General features: G+C 43.5%; 1 protein-coding gene across 1 annotated transcript in view; it reads right to left on the reverse strand.

Moving 5' to 3' along the window:
- Positions 1-25,361, reverse strand: part of SORCS2 (sortilin related VPS10 domain containing receptor 2) — an 896,202-nt gene that overhangs the window by 143,061 nt on the left and 727,780 nt on the right. The window contains exon 8 of the mRNA XM_044280630.1: positions 14,784-14,873. Within this exon, the coding sequence (XP_044136565.1) occupies positions 14,784-14,873 (90 nt within the window). The remainder of the gene's footprint in view (positions 1-14,783; positions 14,874-25,361) is intronic.

Here is a 25,361-nt window from a genome sequence, read left to right on the forward strand (position 1 = left end):
AACCAATCTCTCTGGTTTGTTTCCATCCTGTATGTAGCACTTCCTGTTGCTATAGCCAACCAAACCCATGATGCACTTCTTTATCTGCCACAGCTCCAGCACCGCCCATAACCAGTGGCGGATTACAATAGGGATGTTCGGGTCTGCAGGCCCGAGCCCAGCACCACTGGGGGCTGAAAAGCCCGACCTGAAAGCCCACATACTGCTGTGGGGCACAGGAGCTCATAGTTCCCTGCCCTGCCGCTGATCACTGCCATAGGCTTCAGGCCTAGTAGACCTGAGGCCTATGTGTTAGTGAAATCCCGGCGCAGGCGGGTGTGATGACGCGCACCTGTGATGGGACACAGCACTGTGACGTGTGCGTGCCTGCCTCATCCTACCTTCCTCTGGATATAGGTGAGTATTTAGCTTTTAATTTTTTTTTATTTTACATTTTTTAATTTCATGTGCCTACTTTGGGGGACATGTGGGGTGGGGACACACAGGAGGACATATTAAGAGACATCAAGTACATCGGGAGGAAATTACTATATTGGGGCTTCTGTATGGGGGCAATTACTATGTGGGGGAAAATTATTATACAAGGATTACTACGTGGGGGCTGTGTGGGGCCAAATTATTATGGAAGGGACTACTATGTGGGCGCAAGATACTATGTGGGGCAGTGTGGGGGCAAATTACTATGTGGGGCAGTATGGGGAAAACTACTGTGTGGGGGAAACTGCAGTGTGGGATATATTACTGTGTTGGGGCAGTGTGGGGGACATTGCTGTGTGGGGGCAGTGTAGGGGAAATTACTATATGGGGCAGTGTGGGGGAAATTACTAAGTGGGGACAGTGTGGGGGAGATTACTATGTGGGGGCAAATTACTATGTGGGGGCAGTGTGTGGGGAAATTACTATATGGGGAAATGTGTGGGAAACTACTGTGTGGGGGCAGTGTGGGGGAAATTGCTATATGGGGCAGTGTAGGGGAAATTGCTATATGCAGGCAGTGTGGGGGAAATTACTGTGTGGGGGCAGTGTGTGGGGAAATTACTGTGTGGGGGCAGTGTGGGGGAAATTACTGTGTGGGGGCAGTGTGGGGGAAATTACTGTGTGGGGGCAGTGTGGGGGAAATTACTGTGTGGGGGCAGTGTGTGGGGAAATTACTATATGGGGAAATGTGTGGGAAACTACTGTGTGGGGGCAGTGTGGGGAAATTGCTATATGGGGCAGTGTAGGGGAAATTGCTATATGCAGGCAGTGTGGGGGAAATTACTATGTGGGGGCAGTGTGGGGGAAATTACTGTGTGGGGGCAGTGTGGGGGAAATTACTGTGTGGGGGCAGTGTGGGGGAAATTACTGTGTGGGGGCAGTGTGGGGGAAATTACTGTGTGGGGGCAGTGTGGGGGAAATTACTGTGTGGGGGCAGTGTGGGGGAAATTACTGTGTGGGGGCAGTGTGTGGGGAAATTACTGTGTGGGGGCAGTGTGTGGGGAAATTACTATATGGGGAAATGTGTGGGAAACTACTGTGTGGGGGCAGTGTGGGGGAAATTGCTATATGGGGCAGTGTAGGGGAAATTGCTATATGCAGGCAGTGTGGGGGAAATTACTATGTGGGGGCAGTGTGGGGGAAATTACTGTGTGGGGGCAGTGTGGGGGAAATTACTGTGTGGGGGCAGTGTGGGGGAAATTACTGTGTGGGGGCAGTGTGGGGGAAATTACTGTGTGGGGGCAGTGTGGGGGAAATTACTGTGTGGGGGCAGTGTGGGGGAAATTACTGTGTGGGGGCAGTGTGGGGGAAATTACTGTGTGGGGGCAGTGTGGGGGAAATTACTGTGTGGGGACAGTGTGGGGGAAATTACTGTGTGGGGGCAGTGTGGGGGAAATTACTGTGTCCAGGCAGTTTGGGGGAAATTACTATGTGGGGGGAAATTACTATGGGGTGATTACTATGTGGGGGCAGTGTGGGGGAAATTAATATATGGGGGTGTTGCTATTAGGGAAGCACTCTAAGGGCAATTCTATTATTTCTGGGGACACTATACAGGGATTATTACCTGGAGCACAATATAGGGTGTTATTATTACTGGGGGCACTCTAGGGGACATTATAGCTGCTTTAGACACTACAGGGACATTTGGGGTAATTTATCAAACTGGTGTAAACTAGAACTGGCTTAGTTGCCCATAGCACCCAATCAGGTTCCACCATTCATTTTTGACAGCTCTTTTGAAAATCCAGTTCTACTTTACACCAGTTTGATAAATGACCCCAATTATGTCTATTAGGGTCACTATTTTTTCAGCAGTATAGTACCTGGGGCATTGGGGAGCACAACAGGCACAGTATTGGGAGTGGTAGCAGGATGACACGGTCGGGACACCAGGATGGGGAGGTTGATGTAAAAATTGAAAAAAAATGGAATGTGTCTGTATTACAAACTCTGTAGAGATGAGATGCAGCTGAAAGAATTTGCCATGGTGGTCTGGGTCAAATGGAGGAGAAGAGGAAAGTGAAGGTCTACATGTCACTGGATGTAAGAGGTATGTGTTGCTGTATTCTCCTCCATGTCTTTTTTTCTCCCAAATCTTTCAGTTTAGGAGCCAATTTGGGGTATTTTGGGGTATTTTTTTTTGTCTGAAGATATGGTATAGGAAGAGACTGTGGCGCTCACGAAGCACCAAAAAAACTAAACTAAAATAGAGGGAGGGGCCCAAGTTGGGTAGACGGCCCCGGGCCTATCATGCACTTAATCCGCCCCTGCCCCTAACAACGCCCAGCTAGTTTATAGCTCCTCCCACCCAGCTACTTACATAGACATTCCCCTATCACGGCCCCTAACAACGCCTAGCAAGTTTATAGCTCCTCCCACCCAGTTACTTACTTAGACACTCCCCTATCACTGCCCATAACAATGCCCAGCTAGTTTATAGCTCCTCCCACCCAATTACACAGACACTCCCTGTAACAAGACCAATCTCGCCACATTGCATTGGAGAAGCCTGGTTGCCCGCCTGCTTCATTTAGAGGGAAATCGCAAATACACACGTGGGGACAATAGGACAGAAATCACTATTTAAATATACAATATCACAACCATTACAGTAAACATAGACATTTAACATATCCCCAGATAGCTTGGATCTGAGCGCAGATTATTACTGAATTGGCGCTCAGATCACATACATACAGTTCAATTGCCATGGAGCCAAATTCATTCACATAGTCTTTGCAGGGGAAAATCAAGCGTTTCAACATGGGGCCATAGTCTAAAGGAAGCAGGCGGGCAACCAGGCTTCTCCAATGCAATGTGGCGAGATTGGTCTTGTCACACTCCCCTATCACTGCTCCGCCCATGGACATCACAGGAATTAAAGGGGTTGTCCCACTTCATTAAATAGGTTTTAACTAATTAATTTCCCCCCACTGAAAATATCCTCCTATATATGTAATTTTCAAAAAGTTACCATTCGTCCTAAAAAAGGTTCTATGAGAACCCTTTGTTTACTATTGTCTCCCATGGATACGGCCTCATCTCGCCGGCCGCATCCATGTGCCGCGCCTGCGCACCACAGCCGAAGACATTCATCGGCCAGCCTCTTCAGTATTACGAGAACGCGCACGTCCGCGCATGCGCAGTATATCCAGCGCGTCTGAGATAGAGCTGCGCATGCGCGGGCATCCGAACAGTTCGGGCGAGTTAGCGGAGTGAGCGGACAGACGTCAGAGGAACGGGATACTATTTCCTAAAAGGTAAGTATAATATCTACTGGCCCACTAATCCACCAACGAATTTTGAATACTGGGCAATAAAGGGGGGCAACTCTATGCTATGTATGGACACCTGGGGGCAACTCTATGCTATGTATGGACACCTGGGGGCAACTCTATGCTATGTATGGACACCTGGGGGCAACTCTATGCTATGTATGGACACCTGGGGGCAACTCTATGCTATGTATGGACACCTGGGGGCAACTCTATGCTATGTATGGACACCTGGGGGCAACTCTATGCTATGTATGGACACCTGGGGGCAACTCTATGCTATGTATGGACACTGGGGCAACTCTATGCTATGTATGGACACTGGGGCAACTCTATGCTATGTATGGACACTGGGGGCAACTCTATGCTATGTATGGACACTGGGGCAACTCTATGCTATGTATGGACACTGGGGGCAACTCTATGCTATTTATGGACACTGGGGGCAACTCTATGTATTTTATGGACACTGGGGGCAACTCTATGTATTTTATGGACACTGGGGGCAACTCTATGAATTCTATGGACACTGGGGCAACTGTATGCTATGTATGGACACTGGGGGCAACTGTATGCTATGTATGGACACTGGGGGCAACTGTATGCTATGTATGGACATCTATGGACACTGGGGGCAACTGTATGCTATGTATGGACACTGGGGGCAACTGTATGCTATGTATGGACATCGGGGCAACTATATGAAATGGATGGGAGGCACTTATGGGGGCAGATGGAGGGGGCAGATGGAGAAGGCACTTATGGGGGCAGATATGCAGAGATGTGTATGTGGCGGTTTAGAATCAATGCGGGTGAAAGATAGAATCAGATGTAGCAGGGCTGAATAAGCGCTGTTCAGTCACAGCACTAATGGTAAAGGAAATAGACGGATTTAGCAGAGATGTGTAAGTGGCGGTTTAGAATCAATGCTGGTGAAAGAGAAACAGATGAAGCAGAGCTGAATATGCGGCTGTTCTGATACAGTGCTGTTTGAAGAGAGAATAAGATGTAGTAGAGCTGAATAAGCGGGTTTTCTGACACAGTGCTGTTTGAAGAGAGAAACAGATGTAGTAGAGCTGAATATGCGGCTGTTCTGACGCAGTGCTGGTTGAATAGAAAAACAGATGTAGCAGAGCTGTATAAGTGGCAGGTCAGCATCAATGCTGGTGAAAGAAAAACAGATGTAGTAGAGCTGAATATGCGGCTGTTCTGACACAGTGCTGGTTGAAGAGATGAACAGACAGATGTAGCAGAGCTGTATATGAAGCTTTTCAGACACTGGAGAAGACACATGTAGCTGAGCTGTATAGGCATCTATAAAGATACATAGTGTGAGGTTACACTTTTAGACACAACTGGAGCACAGCTGTAATGGAAACAAATCTGCATCAGTGCTGGTGGGTGGGGGTCGGTCAAGCTTTTGGGCTAATGTATAATATGGAATTATAGTTTTTGATGCACAGAATGTGTTTGTAAAAGATCAGACAGATATTTTATGTGTAAAACTGTGCACTGAGCTCACTTCACATGGCTCTCTGAGTGACCATTCCTCTCAGACACTGCAGACTGATGAGTCATACTCTTCACATGAACGAGCACGCAGGACTCAGCTCTCAGTGTGATGTCATAAGGAGGCGTGGCCGCCTTCACTCTAGCTGCCTAAGCCCGCCCAGCCTTATCTGCAGAAAAGCAGGAAGTTACCAGCTAGCTGGCAGCAATTGAGAATGAAGTAGCAAGATGGGAATACCCCTTTAAGAAAGAGCTGCATGGACATGGTCATGTGACCACAGCCCAGAACGGGAGATAGGAGCAATAAAGGTAAAATAAATACATTTCAAAACTACACCGACCTTTATAAATGATTATTTTAAAGGATGTCGATGTGAAACGGAAAACCCCATTAAAGACACTGTACAGCTGGAATATGGAGAGTTTTAATACAGTAGAGGTGAAATATTTCATCTCAGGCTTTATTGAAGTTTTCCTAAGAAACAGACAGCGGTACAAAATTACTGCTTCCATACAACACTGAACAATTGATGCCACTGTGTGAGCTAGATAAGTCCTGCCGTGATGAATGACCTGCTATTTCTATGTGCCGTTAGTAATTTTATCCCAGTACTCTGTAAAACAGAGCATCTCAGTGTATTGCTATGGAAAAATACTCTCATGATAAATACAGTATGCAGCAAATGGAGACCTGGGAGGAAGTTATCATATAATACTTGAATGCCATTATATGGCTTTTGTCAAGGTGGATTTACGGGCAGATTACCTGGAACGACAATCTGCCCATCTAAATGTACTGCCGCTCACCCAATGAACAAGCGAAATGCTCGTTCACTGGGTGATCCTGTTTGTGCCAATCATAGTTTATGGGCAGCAGATCGTGTGGTCTAAACAGCGATCTGCTGCTCAGAAACCATGATTCGCTATAGCCATCCCTCGTCCTCATACTGCAAAGAACTCCTTCACTGAACAAGCAGCCGACTGTTGGGATAGATAGATAGATAGAAAGATAGAAAGATGCATTAGCACCGGAATATTTTCTATTACTATGGCATTATTGTTGCATTGTGTTCTTTTCTTAGATAGATAGCTAGATATGAGATAGATAGATATATAAATAGATAGATACAGTAGATAGATAGATATTAGATAGATAGATGATCCAATCCTAAAATCAGATAAAGATAACCAAAGCAAACAAATGAGTCAAAAATATTAGACTTGGACATTTATTTATTGAAGAACATTATCCAATATCACATGTCTGTGAGTGGTAAAAGTAAGTGAACCTTTGCTTTCAGTATCGGGTGTGACCACTTATACATCAGTAACTGCCACTAAACGTTTCTTGTAATTACTGATTAGTTCTGCACATCGGCTCGGAGGAATTTTAGCCCATTCTTCTGTACAAAACAGTTTCAACTTTGTTATGTTGGTGGGTCTCCTCCCATAAACTGCTCGCTTCAGGTTCTTCTAGAGAAGCTGACAGCCAGGGACGGGCACACATTGGGCTCAAAGGGGGCTTGAGCCCCTGCCCCCTTCTGCCCCTGCCCCTTTAATGCCCCTACAGAACACTGGCACTCCAGAGCGAACTGTGAGAGAGTGAGAGCTCTGGGAGAAAGGACCTTACATGACATCATCACCATGTGACCAGTAACATAGAGATATTACTGGTCACATGGCTATGGGGTAATCAAAGGTCCTTTCTTTCTTCCAGGACTCAGTGTTGCTGCCGCCTGCAGGAGAAGGGTAGGTCACGTGGGTCGGCAGCGCTCTGCTATCACAGGCACTGGCCGACTGTCTGCAGAGTAGGGAGATCAGGGATGGCTGCTCAGCAGCGTCTGTAGAGGGGAGAGAGTCTGTCAGTGCTGGAGAGGTGGATGTGACTACTGGGGAGGGTCTGAGGATTGTATGCTGGCAGAGGCTGTGTGGGATTATATGCTGGGGGGCTGTTGTGTGGGATTATATACTGGGGGGCTGATGTGTGGGATTATATACTGGGGGACTGCTATGTGTGATTATATACTGTGGGACTGCTGTGTGGGATTATATACTGGGGCCAGGGGGGCTGCTGTATGAGATTATATACTGGGGGCTGTTGTATGGGATTATATACTGGGGGGGCTGCTGTATGAGATTTTATACTGGGGGCCTGCTGAATGAGATTATATACTGGGGGGGCTGCTGTATGAGATTATATACTGGGGGTGCTGCTGTATGAGATTATATACTGGGGGGCTGCAGTGTGAGATTATATACTGGGGGGGTGCTGTATGAGATTATATACTGGGGGGCTGCTGTATGAGATTATATACTGGGGGCTGCTGCTGTATGAGATTATATACTGGGGAGGCTGCTGTATCAGATTATATACTAGGGGCTGCTATGACATTATATATTGGGGGTGCTGTATACTGTGTGGGGCTATACTGCTCTACTGTATACTGTGGGGTGCTGCATATTGTGGGGTGCTGTATACTGGGTTCTATACTGCTCTACTGTATACTGTGGGGTGCTGTATACTGGGTGCTATACTGCTCTACTGTATACTGTGGGGTGCTGTATACTGGGTGCTATACTGCTCTACTGTATACTGTGGGGTGCTGTATGCTGGGTGCTATACTGCTCTACTGTATATTGTGGGGTGCTGTATATTGTGGAGTGCTCTACTGCTATACTGTGGAGTGCTATACTGTATGCTATAGGATGCTATACTGCATACTCTGGGGTGCTATATACTATAGGGTGCTATACTGCATACTGTGGGGTGCTATATACTATAGGGTGCTTTACTGCATACGGTGGGGTGCTATATACTATAGAGTGCTATACTGCATACTGTGGGGTGCTATATACTATAGGATGCTATACTGCATACTGTGGGGTGCTATATACTATAGGGTGCTATACTGCATACTGTGGGGTGCTATATACTATAGGGTGCTATACTGCATGCTGTGGGGTGCTGGGGTGCACTGTAACGCTAGGGTGAGCCGAGCCGCGGTCTCCTTCCTGAACTGCAGAGCGGTGCCCACTTTTAGCCTTGAGCCCAGCTGCCCAGAACACTGATCCTGAGCCACTGAAGTAAGTAATTACAGTCATTCCATGTAAGCTATATTATATATAGTGGTGGAGGGTGTGATTGTCTGCTATGGCGTGGAAAGGCAGGATCCAGGGGGCCCATGTAAATTCTCGCCCAGGGTCCAAGGTCAACATTAAAGACGGCCCTGCCCAAGCTCACCCACTACAAGTGGCAACGCAATTTATTCACCGATACAATTTATTCACCAGTCCTCACGCTCACCAGTGCAGGGTGACAGAGTCCTTTAAGGCTAGCGCAGGGGCTGCCTGGGTAGCGGATGTGCGTGACGCACGTCTGCTACATCACATGACCCCCCACCCAGCGAGATTAATGCAGGGGAGTAAGCGCCGGCCTGTGTGACCCTGTCTCTTGCCTAAGTTCCTTTAGTGCCTGTCTGCCCTTAGTGCCCGCCCTGGTAATATATTGTATATAATTTAAAGTCCAGGAACAAAACAAGTATGCAAAGGAACAATAGTTGTAGTGCGTTGTCCCTTTGCATACTGGGGGTTGTAGTGCTTTGTCTGTTTGCATATTAGAGTCTGTAGAGTTTTGTAATGACATCACTTTACCATAATATGTACGGTGAAACAAAAAAAGTAATATTTGTGGATTCTGTCTTGTTAACAATGACAGTATCAAAAAATTCATGGAGAACAAGGTAGGACTTCTAGAAAAGTAAGCTTCGTGATACAAAGTGCCCTTTTTTTTTTTTACTTAAGCCCCTTTCCTTCAAAATGTCTGTGTACGTCCCTGCTGACAGCAGTAGGTAGAGGTTGGGGAGAGCAGTACAAACATGCTTTTTGTGGAGCAGGGATACTGTGAACATCTGAGTGACAGATTTGTCCTTGTAGATCGTAGATTAAATAACAGCATACAATGTCAATCTGCTGCTTCTAAGGCCACCAGGATATTGTCATGTATTAAACAAGGCATGGACTCGCGGGGCAGGGATGTAATATTACCACTTTACAAAGCGTTGGTGCGGCCTCATCTGGAATATGCAGTCCAGTTCTGGGCACCAGTCCATAGAAAGAATGCACTGCAGCTGCAGAGGAGAGCGACTAAACTGATAAGGGACATATTCAGTCTTGAGAAGAGACGTCTAAGGGGGGACATGATTAACCTATACAAGTATATAAATGGGCCGTACAAAAAATACAGTGAAAAGCTGTTCCATGTAAAATGCCCTCAAAAGACAAGGGGGCACTGCCTCCGACTGAAGAAGAAAAAGTTCAGTCTACAGAATTGTCAAAGCTTCTTTACTCTAAGAACTGTGAATCTGTGGAATAGACTACCTCAGGACGTGGTCACAGCAGGAACAGTGGACAGTTTCAAAAAGGGTTTAGACGAATTCTTAAAAATGTGTAAAAATCTGAGTCTCACTTCCTTCTGGGATTCGCGTCCCCACCGATCCCTGAACTTGATGGAACTATGTATTTTTTCAACCATATTAACTATGTAACTAAGATGTAGTGGGCTATTGGTTGGATGCTACAGCTGTCACTCAGAGCAGAAGGAAGGCGATGTGAAGCAGCTCAATGCAGAGAGCACATCCTTGTGAAGCCCCACCTCCAGGACACTTGCAGGAGAAGAATCTGGCAGAATAAAACTTCATATTCTCACTGTTCCTGATAAAAGCTGCACATAAGTTATGTTTGTACTGCTCTACCTAGCTTCCTGATAGCTTCCCTTTAAAGAGAGAGTGAGTATTGCCAGGGGCGTACATAGAAATCACTGGGACCCCATAGCAAGAATCGAAATTGGGCCACCATTCCCTGTTTATAGCCCCTCCCACTACCCATTCCAGGCCTCTCTCTTTGTTTCATGAACTATTCTTGCTGCTGCGTTTTATAATTTATGCGTTCAGGGCCGGATTGGGATTGCAAAACAGCCCTGGCACACAAAATAGGTATAATAGATGCAGTGTGTACAGATGAATAGAGTATACAGCAGTGTACTGTTATGTGAGGTACGAGGTATAATAGATGCAGTGTGCACAGGTATATAGCATATACAGCAGTGTACTGATATGTGAGGTACGGGATATAATATATGCAGTGTGTACAGGTATATAGTATATACAGTAGTGTACTGATATGTGAGGTACAAGGTATAATAGATGCAGTGTGTACAGATATACACTCACCTAAAGAATTATTAGGAACACCTGTTCTAGTTCTCATTAATGCGATTATCTAGTCAACCAATCACATGGCAGTTGCTTCAATGCATGTAGGGTTGTGGTCCTGGTCAAGACAATCTCCTGAACTCCAAACTGAATGTCCGAATGGGAAAGAAAGGTGATTTAAGCAATTTTGAGCGTGGCATGGTTGTTGGTGCCAGACGGGCCGGTCTGAGTATTTCACAATCTGCTCAGTTACTGGGATTTTCACGCACAACCATTTCTAGGGTTTACAAAGAATGGTGTGAAAAGGGAAAAACATCCAGTATGCGGCAGTCCTGAGGGCGAAAATGCCTTGTTGATGCTACAGGTCAGAGGAGAATGGGCCGACTGATTCAAGCTGATAGAAGAGCAACGTTGACTAAATTAAACCACTCGTTACAACCGAGGTATGCAGCAAAGCATTTGTGAAGCCACAACACGCACAACCTTGAGGCGGATGGGCTACAACAGCAGAAGACCCCACCGGGTACCACTCATCTCCACTACAAATAGGAAAAAGAGGCTACAATTTGCACGAGCTCACCAAAATTGGACTGTTGAAGACTGGAAAAATGGTTTCTTGAACATGACAATGAGTTCACTGTACTAAAATGGCCCCCACAGTCACCAGATCTCAACCCAATAGAGCATCTTTGGGATGTGGTGGAACGGGAGCTTCGTGCCCTGGATGTGCATCCCTCAAATCTCCATCAACTGCAAGATGCTATCCTATCAATATGGGGCAACATTTCTAAAGAATGCTATCAGCACCTTGTTGAATCAATGCCACGTAGAATTAAGGCAGTTCTGAAGGCAAAAGGGGGTCCAACACCGTATTAGTATGGTGTTCCTAATAATTCTTTAGGTGAGTGTATAGTATATATAGTATATACAGCAGTGGACTGATATATGAGGTACGACCTGTAATTTATACCTCATATCTCACGTCAATACACTGCTGTATTTACAAACCGGATTCCAAAAAAGTTGGGACACTATACAAATCGTGAATAAAAACTGAATGCAATGATGTGGAGGTGCCAACTTCTAATATTTTATTCAGAATAGAACATAAATCACGGAACAAAAGTTTAAACTGAGAAAATGTACAATTTTAAGGGAAAAATATGTTGAATCAGAATTTCATGGTGTCAACAAATCCCCAAAAAGTTGGGACAAGGCCATTTTCACCACTGTGTGGCATCTCCCCTTCTTCTTACAACACTTAACAGACGTCTGGGGACGAGGAGACCAGTTTCTCAAGTTTAGAAATAGGAATGCTCTCCCATTCTTGTCTAAAACAGGCCTCTAACTGTTCAATCGTCCTGGGCCTTCTTTGTTGCACCTTCCTCTTTATGATACGCCAAATGTTCTCTATAGGTGAAAGATCTGGACTGCAGACTGGACATTTCAGTACCCGGATCCTTCTCCTACGCAGCCATGATGTTGTGATTGATGCAGAATCTGGTCTGGCATTATCTTGTTGAAAAATGCAGGGTCTTCCCTGAAAGAGATGACGTCTGGATGGGAAGCATATGTTGTTCTAGAACCTGAATATATTTTTCTGCATTGATGGTGCCTTTCCAGACATGCAAGCTGCCCATGCCACACGCACTCATGCAACCCCATACCATCAGAGATGCAGGCTTCTGAACTGAGCGTTGATAACAACTTGGGTTGTCCTTGTCCTCTTTGGTCCGGATGACATGGCGTCCCAGATTTCCAAAAAGAACTTCGAATCGTGACTCGTCTGACCACAGAACAGTCTTCCATTTTGCCACACTCCATTTTAAATGATCCCTGGCCCAGTGAAAACGCCTGAGCTTGTGGATCTTGCTTAGAAATGGCTTCTTCTTTGCACTGTAGAGTTTCAGCTGGCAAGCGGCGGATGGCACGGTGGATTGTGTTCACTGACAATGGTTTCTGGAAGTATTCCTGAGCCCATTCTGTGATTTCCTTTACAGTAGCATTCCTGTTTGTGGTGCAGTGTCGTTTAAGGGCCCGGAGATCACGGGCATCCAGTATGGTTTTACGGCCTTGACCCTTACGCACAGAGATTGTTCCAGATTCTCTGAATCTTCGGATGATGTTATGCACAGTTGATGATGATAGATGCAAAGTCTTTGCAATTTTTCGCTGGGTAACACCTTTCTGATATTGCTCCACTATCTTTCTGCGCAACATTGTGGGAATTGGTGATCCTCTACCCATCTTGGCTTCTGAGAGACACTGCCACTCTGAGAAGCTCTTTTTATACCCAATCATGTTGCCAATTGACCTAATTAGTGTTAATTGGTCTTCCAGCTCTTCGTTATGCTCAAATTTACTTTTTCCAGCCTCTTATTGCTACTTGTCCCAACTTTTTGGGGATTTGTTGACACCGTGAAAATTTGAATCAACGTATTTTTCCTTTAAAATGATACATTTACTCGGATTAAACGTTTGATCTGTCAGCTAAGTTCTATTACAAATAAAATATTGACATTTGCCATCTCCACATCATTGCATTCAGTTTTTATTCACAATTTGTTTAGTGTCCCAACTTTTTTGGAATCCGGTTTGTACTCTATACCTGTACACACTGCATCTATTATACCTCGTACCTCACATATTACACTACTGTATATACTATATACCTGTACACACTACATATATTATACCTCGTACCTCACATATCAGTACTCTGCTGTATATACTATAAATCTATACACACAGCATCTATTATACCTCGTACCTCACATATTACACTACTGTATATACTATATACCTGTACACACTGCATATATTATACCTCGTACCTCACATATCAGTACTCTGCTGTATATACTATAAATCTATACACACTGCATCTATTATACCTCCTACCTCACATATCAGTACACTGCTGTATATACTATATATTTGTACACACTGCATCTATTATACCTCGTACCTCACATATCAGTACACTGCTGGATATACTATATATCTGTACATCGATAATACTGTGTAATATATGCAGTGTGTATATATATATATATATATATATATATATATATAGATCCAGAAAAACGGGCGGCACTCCAAAGATAAGAACAAGTGAACCTTTATTCACCCAGGTGGTGCAACGTTTCGGCTCTGCACTTGAGCCTTTTTCAAGCCTTTTTCGCTTGAAAAATGCTCAAGTGCAGAGCCGAAACGTTGCACCACCTGGGTGAATAAAGGTTCACTTGTTCTTATCTTTGGAGTGCCGCCCGTTTTTCTGGATCTATACATTGGGGTAAGAAGCCTATTCCCCTGGAGACGTGCACCCAGACTTTATTTGATTTTGTACCAGTGCCGCCATTTTTCCTTGATATATATATATATACACACACAGAGCAGTGTATTGATGTGAGACATACAAGGTATAATACTATAGATACATTGTTTACAGAAATATGTGGATACATTATGTCACTGTGTGTGAGGTACATGAGGTAGTGGTCACTGTATCTGTCTGAAGTATATTATACATGAGTGAGCAATGAGTAAAGACAGGGCATGGAGGGGGGGGGATAAATGATGAGAAGTGGAGGGCCTCTCTTACCATTACATTCCAGTCTGTATGGATCAATGCAGAGCTGATTGTGAACTTCTAATACTTGCTGTTAGGGGTTGAAGGACCTGTGATGATGTCATCATAGGTCTGGCAGATGTACCTTTCAAAACTAGGAACTACACCATTTTTGGTGCAGTTTCTTTGCTACATCCTGCAGGACCTGTGATGTTGAAGATGATGTCATCACAGGTCCTGGCAGATGCACTGTTCTAACCTGGGAACTACACTTTACACTGTGCAGTTCCCTTACAGGACCTGTGATGACATCATCAAAGGTCCATTAGCTTTAGAAAGATAGACAGAAGTAATTAGGGGATGGGGCCTCTCCTCCGCTGCGGGCCCCTCTTCCTCACGGGCCCCATAGCAGCTTGCGTGGTCTGCCTATATGGTAGCTACGCCACTGAGTACTGCATATTAGTAAATGCCCGGCACAGAAGTAACTTCCTATAAAAGTGATCTGCAGCAGACGACTACTAGAGGAAGAAATAAGCAGTGCCTATGTATCCCTGCTCATCTCTGTATAGTCATCAGGCTCTGATATCAGAATCAGTTGTTCATACGAGTATTAATTAAATACATACCAATAGAACTCTCCACGGATCAGCATTCTACATAGTTTAACAATAGTTTGAAATGCTACATTTATCCAGTAATCGGTCCTATGCTGTACCCCAGGAGAACTGTGTAGCTCACCTTTGGAAGTGCATATTTCGGAAGTTTCATCTGTACAAAGTCATTCCGTCGGTATGATACATAGTATTTAGTCTGGTTTCCTGCCGTTGTCTGCAAAAATCACAAGCAGATGGTAAAATGTTATAAATAAGCTGTTAAAAAACACATCACATAAATAGTAACTGAGTGAGATTTGAATGAAGGACATACAGCTATTAAAAGATAATAGCAGCAATACCACCATACATACATAATGTAACATTATACAAACTGTATACCGGGATCGCAGAGACGACCCCCCCACCAAAGCAAATAAGAGTCATTTTTAGTACAGTTATCATCTTATATGGAGCAGGGGTCTGTGGCCCCATCAATCACCGGGACCTTGGAGCAAGTGTAACATCTGGCATAACTTAAAGGAGTTGTCTCATCGCAGAGATTGGTGCCATAATGTATCACTATGATATACCACCTCTGGGACCCACTCCTATCTCCAAAATGGGCACCCCAAAGTGAAGGAGAGCGCACCACACAAGTGCAGCCACCCTCTATTCACTGCTATGGGAGTTCTGAAAATACCCAAGAACTGGCTCAACTATTTCCGGCAGTGCCATAGCAATGAATGGAGAAGTGGCCGTGCATTCGATGGGTGCTCTCCATTCACCGCTATGGGACTTCTGAAAAAAAAAAGCTCAGTGTGCTCACTCAGCTATTTTTGGGACTACCATAGCAGTGAATGGGAAGTACTGCATACGCATTGCACCCTCATTCACTTTGGGGGCTCTGTTCCAGATATAGGACTAAGTCCCAGAGGTGGGACCTACACATATATATATATAGTGGATATAAAAAGTCTACACACCCCTGTTAAAATGTCAGGTTTCTGTGCTGTAAAAAAAATGAGACAAAGATAAATCATTTCAGAACTTTTCCCACCTGTAATGTGACCTATAAACTGTACAACTCAATTGAAAAACAGACTGAAAATTTTAGGTGGAGTGAAGAAAACTAAAAAATACTAAAATATTGTGGTTGCATAAGTAGTGCATACCCTCTTATAACTGGGGATGTAGCTGTGTTCAGAATTAAGCAATCACATTCAATATCATTGTTACATAGGAGTCAGCATACACCTGCCATCATTTAAAGTGCCTCTGATTAACCCCAAATAAATTTCAGCTGCTCCAGTTGGTCTTTCCTGAAATTTTCTTAGTCGCATCCCACAGCAGAAGCCGTGGTCCACAGAGAGCTTCCAAAGCATCAAAGGGATCTCATTGTTAGAAGGTATCAGTCAGGAGAAGGGTACAAAAGAATTTCCAAGGCATTAGATATACCATGGAACACAGTGAAGACAGTCATCATCAAGGGGAGAAAATATGGCACAACAGTGACATTACCAAGAACTAGACGTCCCTCCAAAATTGATGAAAAGACGAGAAGAAAACTGGTCTGTAGGCTACCAAGAGGCCTACAGCAACATTAAAGGAGCTGCAGGAATATCTGGCAAGTACTGGCTGTGTGGTACATGTGACAACAATCTCCCGTATTCTTCATATGTCTGGGCTATGGGGTAGACCGAAAAACATCCAAGCCAGGCTACATTTTGCTAAAAACACATCTGAAGTCTCCCAAAAGCATGTGGGAAAAGGTGTTATGGTCTGATGAAACCAAGGTTGAACTTTTTGGCCATAATTCCAAAAGATATGTTTGGCCCAAAAACAACACTGCACATCACCAAAAGAACGCCATACCCACAGTGAAGCATGGCGGTGGCAGCATCATGCCAAGGGGCTGTTTTTCTTCAGCTGGAACTGGGGCCTTAGTTAAGCTAGAGGGAATTATGAACAGTTCTAAATACCAGTCAATATTGGCACAAAACCTTCAGGCTTCTGCTAGAAAGCTGAACATGAAGAGGAACTTCATCTTTCAGCATGACAACGACCCAAAGCATACATCCAAATCAACAAAGGAATGGCTTCACCAGAAGAAGATTAAAGTTTTGGAATGGCCGAGCCAGAGCCCAGACCTGAATCCGATTGAAAATCTGTGGGGTGATCTGCAGAGGGCTGTGCCCAGGAGATGCCCTCACAATCTGACAGATTTGGAGTGTTTTTGCAAAGAAGAGTGGGCAAATCTTGCCAAGTCAAAATGTGCCATGCTGATAGACTCATACCCAAAAAGACTGAGTGCTGTAATAAAATCAAAAGGTGCTTCAACAAAGTATTAGTTTAAGGGTGTGCACACTTATGCAACCGCATTATTTTATTTTTATATTTTTTCTTCCCTTCACCTAAAAGATTTCAGTTTGTTTTTCAATTGAGTTGTACAGTTTATAGGTCTCATTAAAGGTAGAAAAAGTTCTGAAATGATTTATCTTTGTCTAATTTTTTTTTACAGCACAGAAACCTGACATTTTAACAGGGGTGTGTAGACTTTTTATATCCACTATATATATATATATATATATATATATACATATATATATATATATATATAAAAATGGAAAAATGTGGCAGCACCAAAACATAACAAAGTGACGGGTGCTATGTCCAGGGTTATCACTGCTTACCCAACCTTTGTATGTAGAAATGGACAGCACATCCAATAGAGAAATATATTCAAAAAATTTTGTTCAGCCACAGTGGCACAAGAGGCGACGTTTCGGCTCAAAATCCTGAGCCTTTCTCAAGCATGCTTGAGAAAGGCTCAGGATTTTGAGCCGAAACGTCGCCTCTTGTGCCACTGTGGCTGAACAAAATTTTTTGAATATATTTCTCTATTGGATGTGCTGTCCATTTCTACATATATATATATATATATATATATGTCATTGGTGGCCTATCCTAGAGATAAGCCCCCAATGTTTGAGCTAGGTATAGCCCATTAAATCTCTTGGTTCACAATGTAAAATCTGAACCCAGACCCCCCCATCGGCTTCCCTTATGGACACATGACTGCACATACACATGAATTCACTTTACAGTATATAGACAGTTTATAGCAGAATTATTCTTCCAAAAATGTTGAGTAATTGTGGTAAATACTATTACTAATCTTATATTACAGTCTATATTATAGACCAGATCTGTATTCACAATTCTGCTGCCTTCAGAGCTGTAATTCTTTCCTTTCTCAGAGTTTCTGAGAAGTTTAATCTTTTCATTAGACACTCTACAATTCTCTTATATAGAAAACAAACTCATGTAGTGTATTATAAGAGCTTAGCTTTGGCTTCAAGGAAGAGTCTCACTACAAGCATGCTGACTGCTTCTAATTACAACCAACAGAATTATGAATTCAGCTCTGGATTATAATACAGACCATTACTGGATCACTACAAGACACAGTAAGGTAATATATTTAATTTTTTTTAATTTTCTTTGCATTTTTGACTTGTGAATTACTAAACTCATTGTATTGGTGGGTGGTATCCACAATTCTGCTGCCTTCAGAGCTGTAATTCTTTCCTGCCATAGAGTTTAATCTTTTCACTAGACACTCTACAATTCTCTGATATACAAAACAAACTCTTCCTATGTAGTATAAGAGCTTAGCTATGGCTTCAAGGATGAGTCTCACTACAAGTGTGCTGACTGCTTCTAATTACAAGCAGCAGAATTATGAATTCTGCTCTGGATTATAATATAGACCATTACTGGATCACTACAAGACACAATAAGGTAATATATGTACATTTCTTTATATTTTTGACTTGTGAATCACTAAACCCATAGTATTGGTGGGTAGGATCCTCCAATATGTATGTCTATGGGCATCTTAGGACCTCACAATCCAGCTGCTCAACCTCATTGAGTTTATACTGTAGGTGTTCTTCTCGTTCACTGCGTTAAGTAACTTCATATAAAATCTGTCCATGCATATACATCTGTAAAATATGCTTCAGGGACTGTTCCTGAACTTAAAGGCTTCTCCAGTACCTAATATACCTAGAAGTGGCGGTGATTGTAAATTTGCATGTAGCAGCAGAACCTATGTTTATCTTCCATTTTCATAAATCACTCACCCTCGCATCATATCTTGACAATGTGCAGTTCATAAAGGAAGAAGCCATTTACCCCTATCAATCACTGTCCGTCCTCATCACTGCAGCATGGCCATCAAGCAAAATGAATTACCCTTATCTGCTGCTGGTAGCACTTTTGATTTAGATTCTCTATTTTGACACAAGCAAAGATTCAGGAGGTAACAGCACAGTGTCCGGATACCACACAGAATTTAATTAGATTACAAAGATTTATGGATCAAGAAGTTTTTATACTACGTCCTGCCATGCCCGACTTTCTGCTTATATAGGGCAATGCAAACTTGTCAAATAAAGTTACAGAAAAATAAAATATAGCATCCAGGCAGCACGGCCATTTTCATATCTGTGGAGCAGCAAGGGGCACACCCCTGAGGATTTTGGTAAGAAGGGTGCATTCATCTAAGGCTTCTTGTAAGCAGTATGCCCCTCCTTTCCATCGCTTTTCGTAAGCAAGAATACATTTGTGCTGCTTCTCGTAAGGAAGAGGAATTCTACTGAGACTTCTTGTAAGCAGAGTGCACATCCCTTGAGGATTACTGTAGGCAGGGAAAACTATTGACCGGTAAATAGGGGCATATCTCTGAGGCTTCTTGTAAGTAGGGGCATATCTCTGTGGCTTCTTGTAAGTAGGAGCATATCTCAGTGGCTTCTTGTAAGTAGGAGCATATCTCAGTGGCTTCTTGTAAGTAGGAGCATATCTCTGTGGCTTCTTGTAAGTAGGGCCATATCTCTGTGGCTTCTTGTAAAGAGAGGCATATCTCTGAGGCTTCTTGTAAGTAGGAGCATATCTCTGTGGCTTCTTGTAAGTAGGGGCATATCTCTGTGGCTACTTGTAAACAGAGGCATATCTCTGAGGCTTCTTGTAAGTAGGAGCATATCTCAGCGGCTTCTTGTAAGTAGGGGCATATCTCTGTGGCTTCTTGTAAACAGAGGCATATCTCTGAGGCTTCTTGTAAGTAGGAGCATATCTCAGTGGTTTCTTGTAAGTAGGAGCATATCTCTGTGGCTTCTTGTAAGTAGGGGCATACAGTATCTCTGTGGATTCTTGTAAACAGAGGCATATCTCTGAGGCTTTATGTAAGTAGGAGCATATCTCAGTGGTTTCTTGTAAGTAGGAGCATGTCTCTGTGGCTTCTTGTAAGTAGGGGCGTATCTCTGTGGCTTCTTCTAAACAGAGGCATATCTCTGAGGCTTCTTGTAAATAGGAGCATATCTCTGAGGCTTATTGTAAATAGGATCATATTTCTGAGGCTTCTTATAAGTAGGGTCATATTTCTGAGGCTTCTTGTAAGTAGGGGCATATCTATGAGGCTTTGTGTAAGTAGGGGCATATCTCTGTTGCTTCTTGAAAGTAGGGGCATAGATCAGTGGCTTCTTGTAAATAGAGGCATATCTCTGAGGCTTCTTGTAAATAGGGGCATATTTCTGTGGCTTATTATAAGTAGGGGCATATCTCTGTGGCTTCTTGTAAATAGGAGCATATCTCTCAGGCTTCTTGTAAATAGGAGCATATCTCTGAGGCTTCTTGTAAATAGGATCATATTTCTGAGGCTTCTTATAAGTAGGATCATATCTCTGAGGCTTCTTGTAAGTAGGGGCATATCTCTGTGGCTTCTTGAAATTAGGGGCATATATCTGTGGCTTCTTGTAAATAGGAGCATATCTCTGAGGCTTCTTGTAAGTAGGAGCATATCTCTGTGGCTTCTTGTAAGTAGGGACATATTTCTGTGGCTTCTTGTAAGTAGGGTACATATTTCTGTGGCTTCTTGTAAGTAAGGGAATATCTATGTGTTTTTGTTTTGCTTTTGTTGGAAGCATTCCTCTGAGGATTCTTGTGAGCAAGGAGTGCACTCCTGAGGCTTCTTGTAAGTATGGGACACTTCTTAAAAGCTTCTAGTAAGCAGAAGAAAACCTATGAGGCATCAAGTAAGCAGAGGCTCATCTCTGAGGCCTCTGCTAAGCAGTTTGCACACCTCCGAAGCTTCTTGTAATAGGGGCATGCCTCTAAAGGTTTCCTGCAAGCATGCAAACACCACTGAGGCTTTTGTATTTAGAAGACACATCTCCAAGGACTTATTACAAGCATGGGGCACCTTGTCTTCTCGTAAGCTTAAAGCATTGAAATTGTTTTTCAATTCCATGCCCTCCCTGCTGGGCCTGTGAAGGGAAGCCCAATGCTCGATTCCAGCTCCATGGGTTTTGTGCTGTCTTCACTGTACTTTGTCGGTGCATGTAAACCTTCTGGCATTGAAAGGGTCATGTGCACCACTGCAGCCAATGATTGGCCTCAGTGGTGAGATGTGCCCAAGCAGCTAATAACCGAGCAGCCTCTTGGGGACATTTCAATGCTCAGACTGTCACTGTTTATATGTGGAGACCAAGGTGCAGGGAAGACAAGTTGGGACCTACAGAGCTGGAACCAAGCAGCACAGAGCCAGTAAGCATGTTTTCCTTCATACGTTTGTCAGGGTGGAGGTGGAATTTAAAAAACAAGCAATCATGTACAACCCCTTTAAATACCTCTGAGGTCTCCTGCAATATAAAGACACACCTTCAAGACTTAATAGAATCAAGGAGCAGACCTCAGAAACATCTTGTAAGCAGAGGAACACCACTGAGGTTTCTTGTAATTAGAATTCACACCCCATAGGACTCGTCATTAGATGGTATGTCCATGAGGGTTCCTTTCATTAGATGGCACATTTCTGTGGATTCCTGTCATTAGATGGTGAACCCTTGAGGATTCCTCTCATTAGATGGCACACCCATTTAATGGCCATTAGATGGCCAAACTAATTTAATCAGTTTCTATGAGCAGGTAAGTTCTAGACTTGACAGCGGCGAATCAATGGATGTCGTATATCCGGACTTCTCCAAAGCATTTGACACTGTACCACATAAAAGGTTAGTATATAAAATGAGAATGCTCGGTCTGGGAGAAAACGTCTGTATGTGGGTAAGTAACTGGCTCAATGATAGAAAACAGAGGGTGGTTATTAACGGTACACACTCAGTTTGGGTCACTGTCACTAGTGGGGTACCTCAGGGGTAAGTATTGGGCCCTATTCTCTTCAATATATTTATTAATGATCTTGTAGAAGGCTTGCATAGTAAAATATCAATTTTCGCAGATGACACTAAACTGTGTAAAGTAATTAACACTGAAGAGGACAGTATACTACTACAGAGGGATCTGGATAGATTGGAGGCTTGGGCAGATAAGTGGCAGATGAGGTTTAACACTGACAAATGTAAGGTTATGCACATGGGAAGGAATAATGCAAGTCACCAGTATATACTAAATGGTAAAACACTCGGTAACACTGACATGGAAAAGGATCTAGGAATTTTAAGAAGCAGCAAACTAAGCTGCAAAAACCAGTGTCAGGCAGCTGCTGCCAAGGACAATAAGATAATGGGTTGCATCAAAAGGGGGCATAGATGCCCGTGATAAGAACATAGTCCTACCACTTTACAAATCGCTAGTCAGACCACACATGGAGTACTGTGTACAGTTCTGGGTTCCTGTAAACAAGGCAGACATAGCAGAGCTGGAGAGAGTCCAGAGGAGGGCAACTAAAGTAATAACTGGAATGGGGCAACTACAGTACCCTTAAAGATGATCAAAATTAGGGTTATTCACTTTAGAAAAAAGACGACTGAGGGGAGATCTAATTACTATGTATAAATATATCAGGGGTCAGTACAGAGATCTATCCCGTCATCTATTTATCCCCAGGACTGTGACGAGGGGACATCCTCTGTGTCTGGAGGAAAGAAGGTTTGTACCCAAACATAGAAGAGTATTCTTTACGGTAAGAGCAGTGAGACTATGGAACTCTCTGCCTGAGGAGGTGGTGATGGTGAGTACAATAAAGGAATTCAGGAGGGGTCTGGACGTATTTCTGGAGATTAATAATATTACAGGCTATAGCTACTAGAGAGGGGTCGTTGATCCAGGGAGTTATTCTGATTGGAGTCGGGAAGGAATTTTTTATTCCCCTAAGGTGGGGAAAATTGGCTCACTTTTTTTTTTTTGCCTTCCTCTGGATCAACTTGCAGGATGACAGGCCGAACTGGATGGACAAATGTCTTTTTTTGGCCTTATGTACTATGTTACTATGTTACCCCTGAGGACTCATCATTAGATGGCACATCCATGAGGGTTCCTTTCATTAGATGGAGAACCCTTGAGGATTCCTGTGATTAGATTGCACACCCCTGAGGCTTTTTGTAAGAAAACCCTCTAAGGCTCCTTGAAATTAGGGAAGACACCTTCAAAGCTTTTGGTATTTTGGGGGGGACTAGAACATTTTCAGCTTTAGGATAGCCTATCAAACAGTGAACAGTGGGAGTCTGACCACCTCCAGTCATATGCCATGGCCTCTTCATTCTGCTGATTGATAGGGGTCTTGGAGTTTGGACCCCACTGATCAAACATTTCTGGTCTGTCCTAAGGATGGGCCATCAATTGTTTATTCCCAGAAAACCACTTTAAATTAAAATTAAAATGTTTTGATTTTTGTTTGCACAGTACACTTGGAAGTCTACACCACTGAGCAATGAGTGTGATCAAATATATACAGTGAGGAACAGAAGTATTTGAACACCCTGCAATTTTGCAAGTTCTCCCACAAATCATGGAGGGGTCTGAATTTTACATTGTAGGTGCATTCCCACTCTGAGAGACATAACTTAAAAACAAAATTCAGGAAATCACATTGTATGATTTTTAAAGAATTTATTTTCTTGCACTGCTGAACATAGGTAAGTATTTGAACACCTGAGAAACAGCAAGAATTCTGGCTCTCAAAGACCTGTTACTGTGCCTTAAAAGGTCCACCTCTACTCCACTCATTAATCTAACTTAGTAGCACCTGTCTGAGCTCTTTAAAGACACCAACTACTACCATGGGCAAGACCAAAGAGCTGTAAAAAGACACCAGAGACAAAATTGTGGACCTCCACAAGGCTGGAAAGGGCTACAGGGCAATTGCCAAGAAGCTTGGTGAAAATAGATCAACTGTTGGAGCAATTGTTAGAAAATGGAAGAGGCTAAAGATGACTGTCAGTCTCCCTCAGACTGGGGCTCCATGCAAGATCTCACCTCGTGGGGTATCACTGATGATAAGAAATGTGAGGAATCATCCCAGAACTACAAGGGAGGAGCTGGTAAATGACATGAAGAGAGCTGGGACCACAGTTTCAAAGGTCACTGTCGGTCGAACACTACGCCGTCATGGTTTCAAATCATGCATTGCATGGAAGGTTCCCCTGCTCAAGATATCACATGTCCAGGCCAGTCTGAAGTTTGCCAATGACCATCTGGATGATCCAGAGGAGGCATGGGAGAAAGTCATGTGGTCAGATGAGACCAAAGTAGAACTTTTTGGTCTAAACCTTACTCCTCGTGTTTGGAGGAAAAAGAAGGATGAGTTGCGTCCCAAGAACACCATCCCTACTGTGAAGCATGGGGGTGGTAACATCATGCTTTGGGGGTGCTTTTCTGTGAAAGAGGACAGGACGACTGCACTGTATTAAGGAGAGGATAAATGGGGCCATTTATTGGGAGATTTTGAGCAACAACCTCTTTCCCTCAGTCAGAGCATTGAAGATGGGTCGTGGCTGGGTCTTCCAACATGAGAACGACCCAAAGCACACAGCCAGGATAACCAAGGAGTGGCTCCGTATGAAGCATATGAAGGTTCTGGAGTGGCCTAGCCAGTCTCCAGACCTAAATCCAATAGAACATCTTTAGAGAGAGCTGGAACTCCGTGTTTCTCACAGACAGCCCCGAAACCTGACAGATCTAGAGGAGATCTGTGTGGAAGAGTGGGACAAAATCCCTGCTGCAGTGTGTGCAAACCTGGTCAAGAACTGCAGGAAACGTCTGACCTCTGTAATTACAAACAAAGGCTTCTGTACCAAATATGAACACAGATTTTCTCAGGTGTTCAAATACTTATGTTCAGCAGTGCAAGACAAATACATTCTTTAAAAATCATACGAGGTGATTTCCCTTTTTTTTTTATTTATTCTGTCTCTGAGTGGGAATGCACCTACAATGTGAATTTCAGACCCTCCATGATTTCTAAGTGGGAGAACTTGCAAAATCGCAGGGTGTTCAAATACTTCTGTTCCTCACTGTGTATATATATACGGTATACATACAGTAGTTCAGTGGATTATCATGTCACTAGAATGCAGGTAGCGCAATAGAAACCCCAGGAGTAGCCTGGCTCACTGCTGACTCTATCTAAACCCTATTAGTCAATTATGGTGCCCGCTAAGATAGTAGTTTCATGATAATGGAGATGGCGCACTGATAGCTGAACCGCGAAACATGATTTACTTAAGTACGATGCCTATGGATTTTAGGAGGCAAGGATTTTGACTTTCTAACAGAAGCCATTTCTGATTAAAACTGGCAGGTTAGAAGTGAGAGTCTATGCAACCTTGGAAGAATCCATTAAGTTCTCCAGTCTTCAGCAGAAGACATTCCTATTGATTTTTCTAGACTGTATATAGCTGTTAAATAAGCATTAGCATGATCC

This window comes from Bufo gargarizans, chromosome 1 (genome assembly GCF_014858855.1).
Source record: "Bufo gargarizans isolate SCDJY-AF-19 chromosome 1, ASM1485885v1, whole genome shotgun sequence".
Lineage (NCBI taxonomy): Eukaryota > Metazoa > Chordata > Amphibia > Anura > Bufonidae > Bufo > Bufo gargarizans.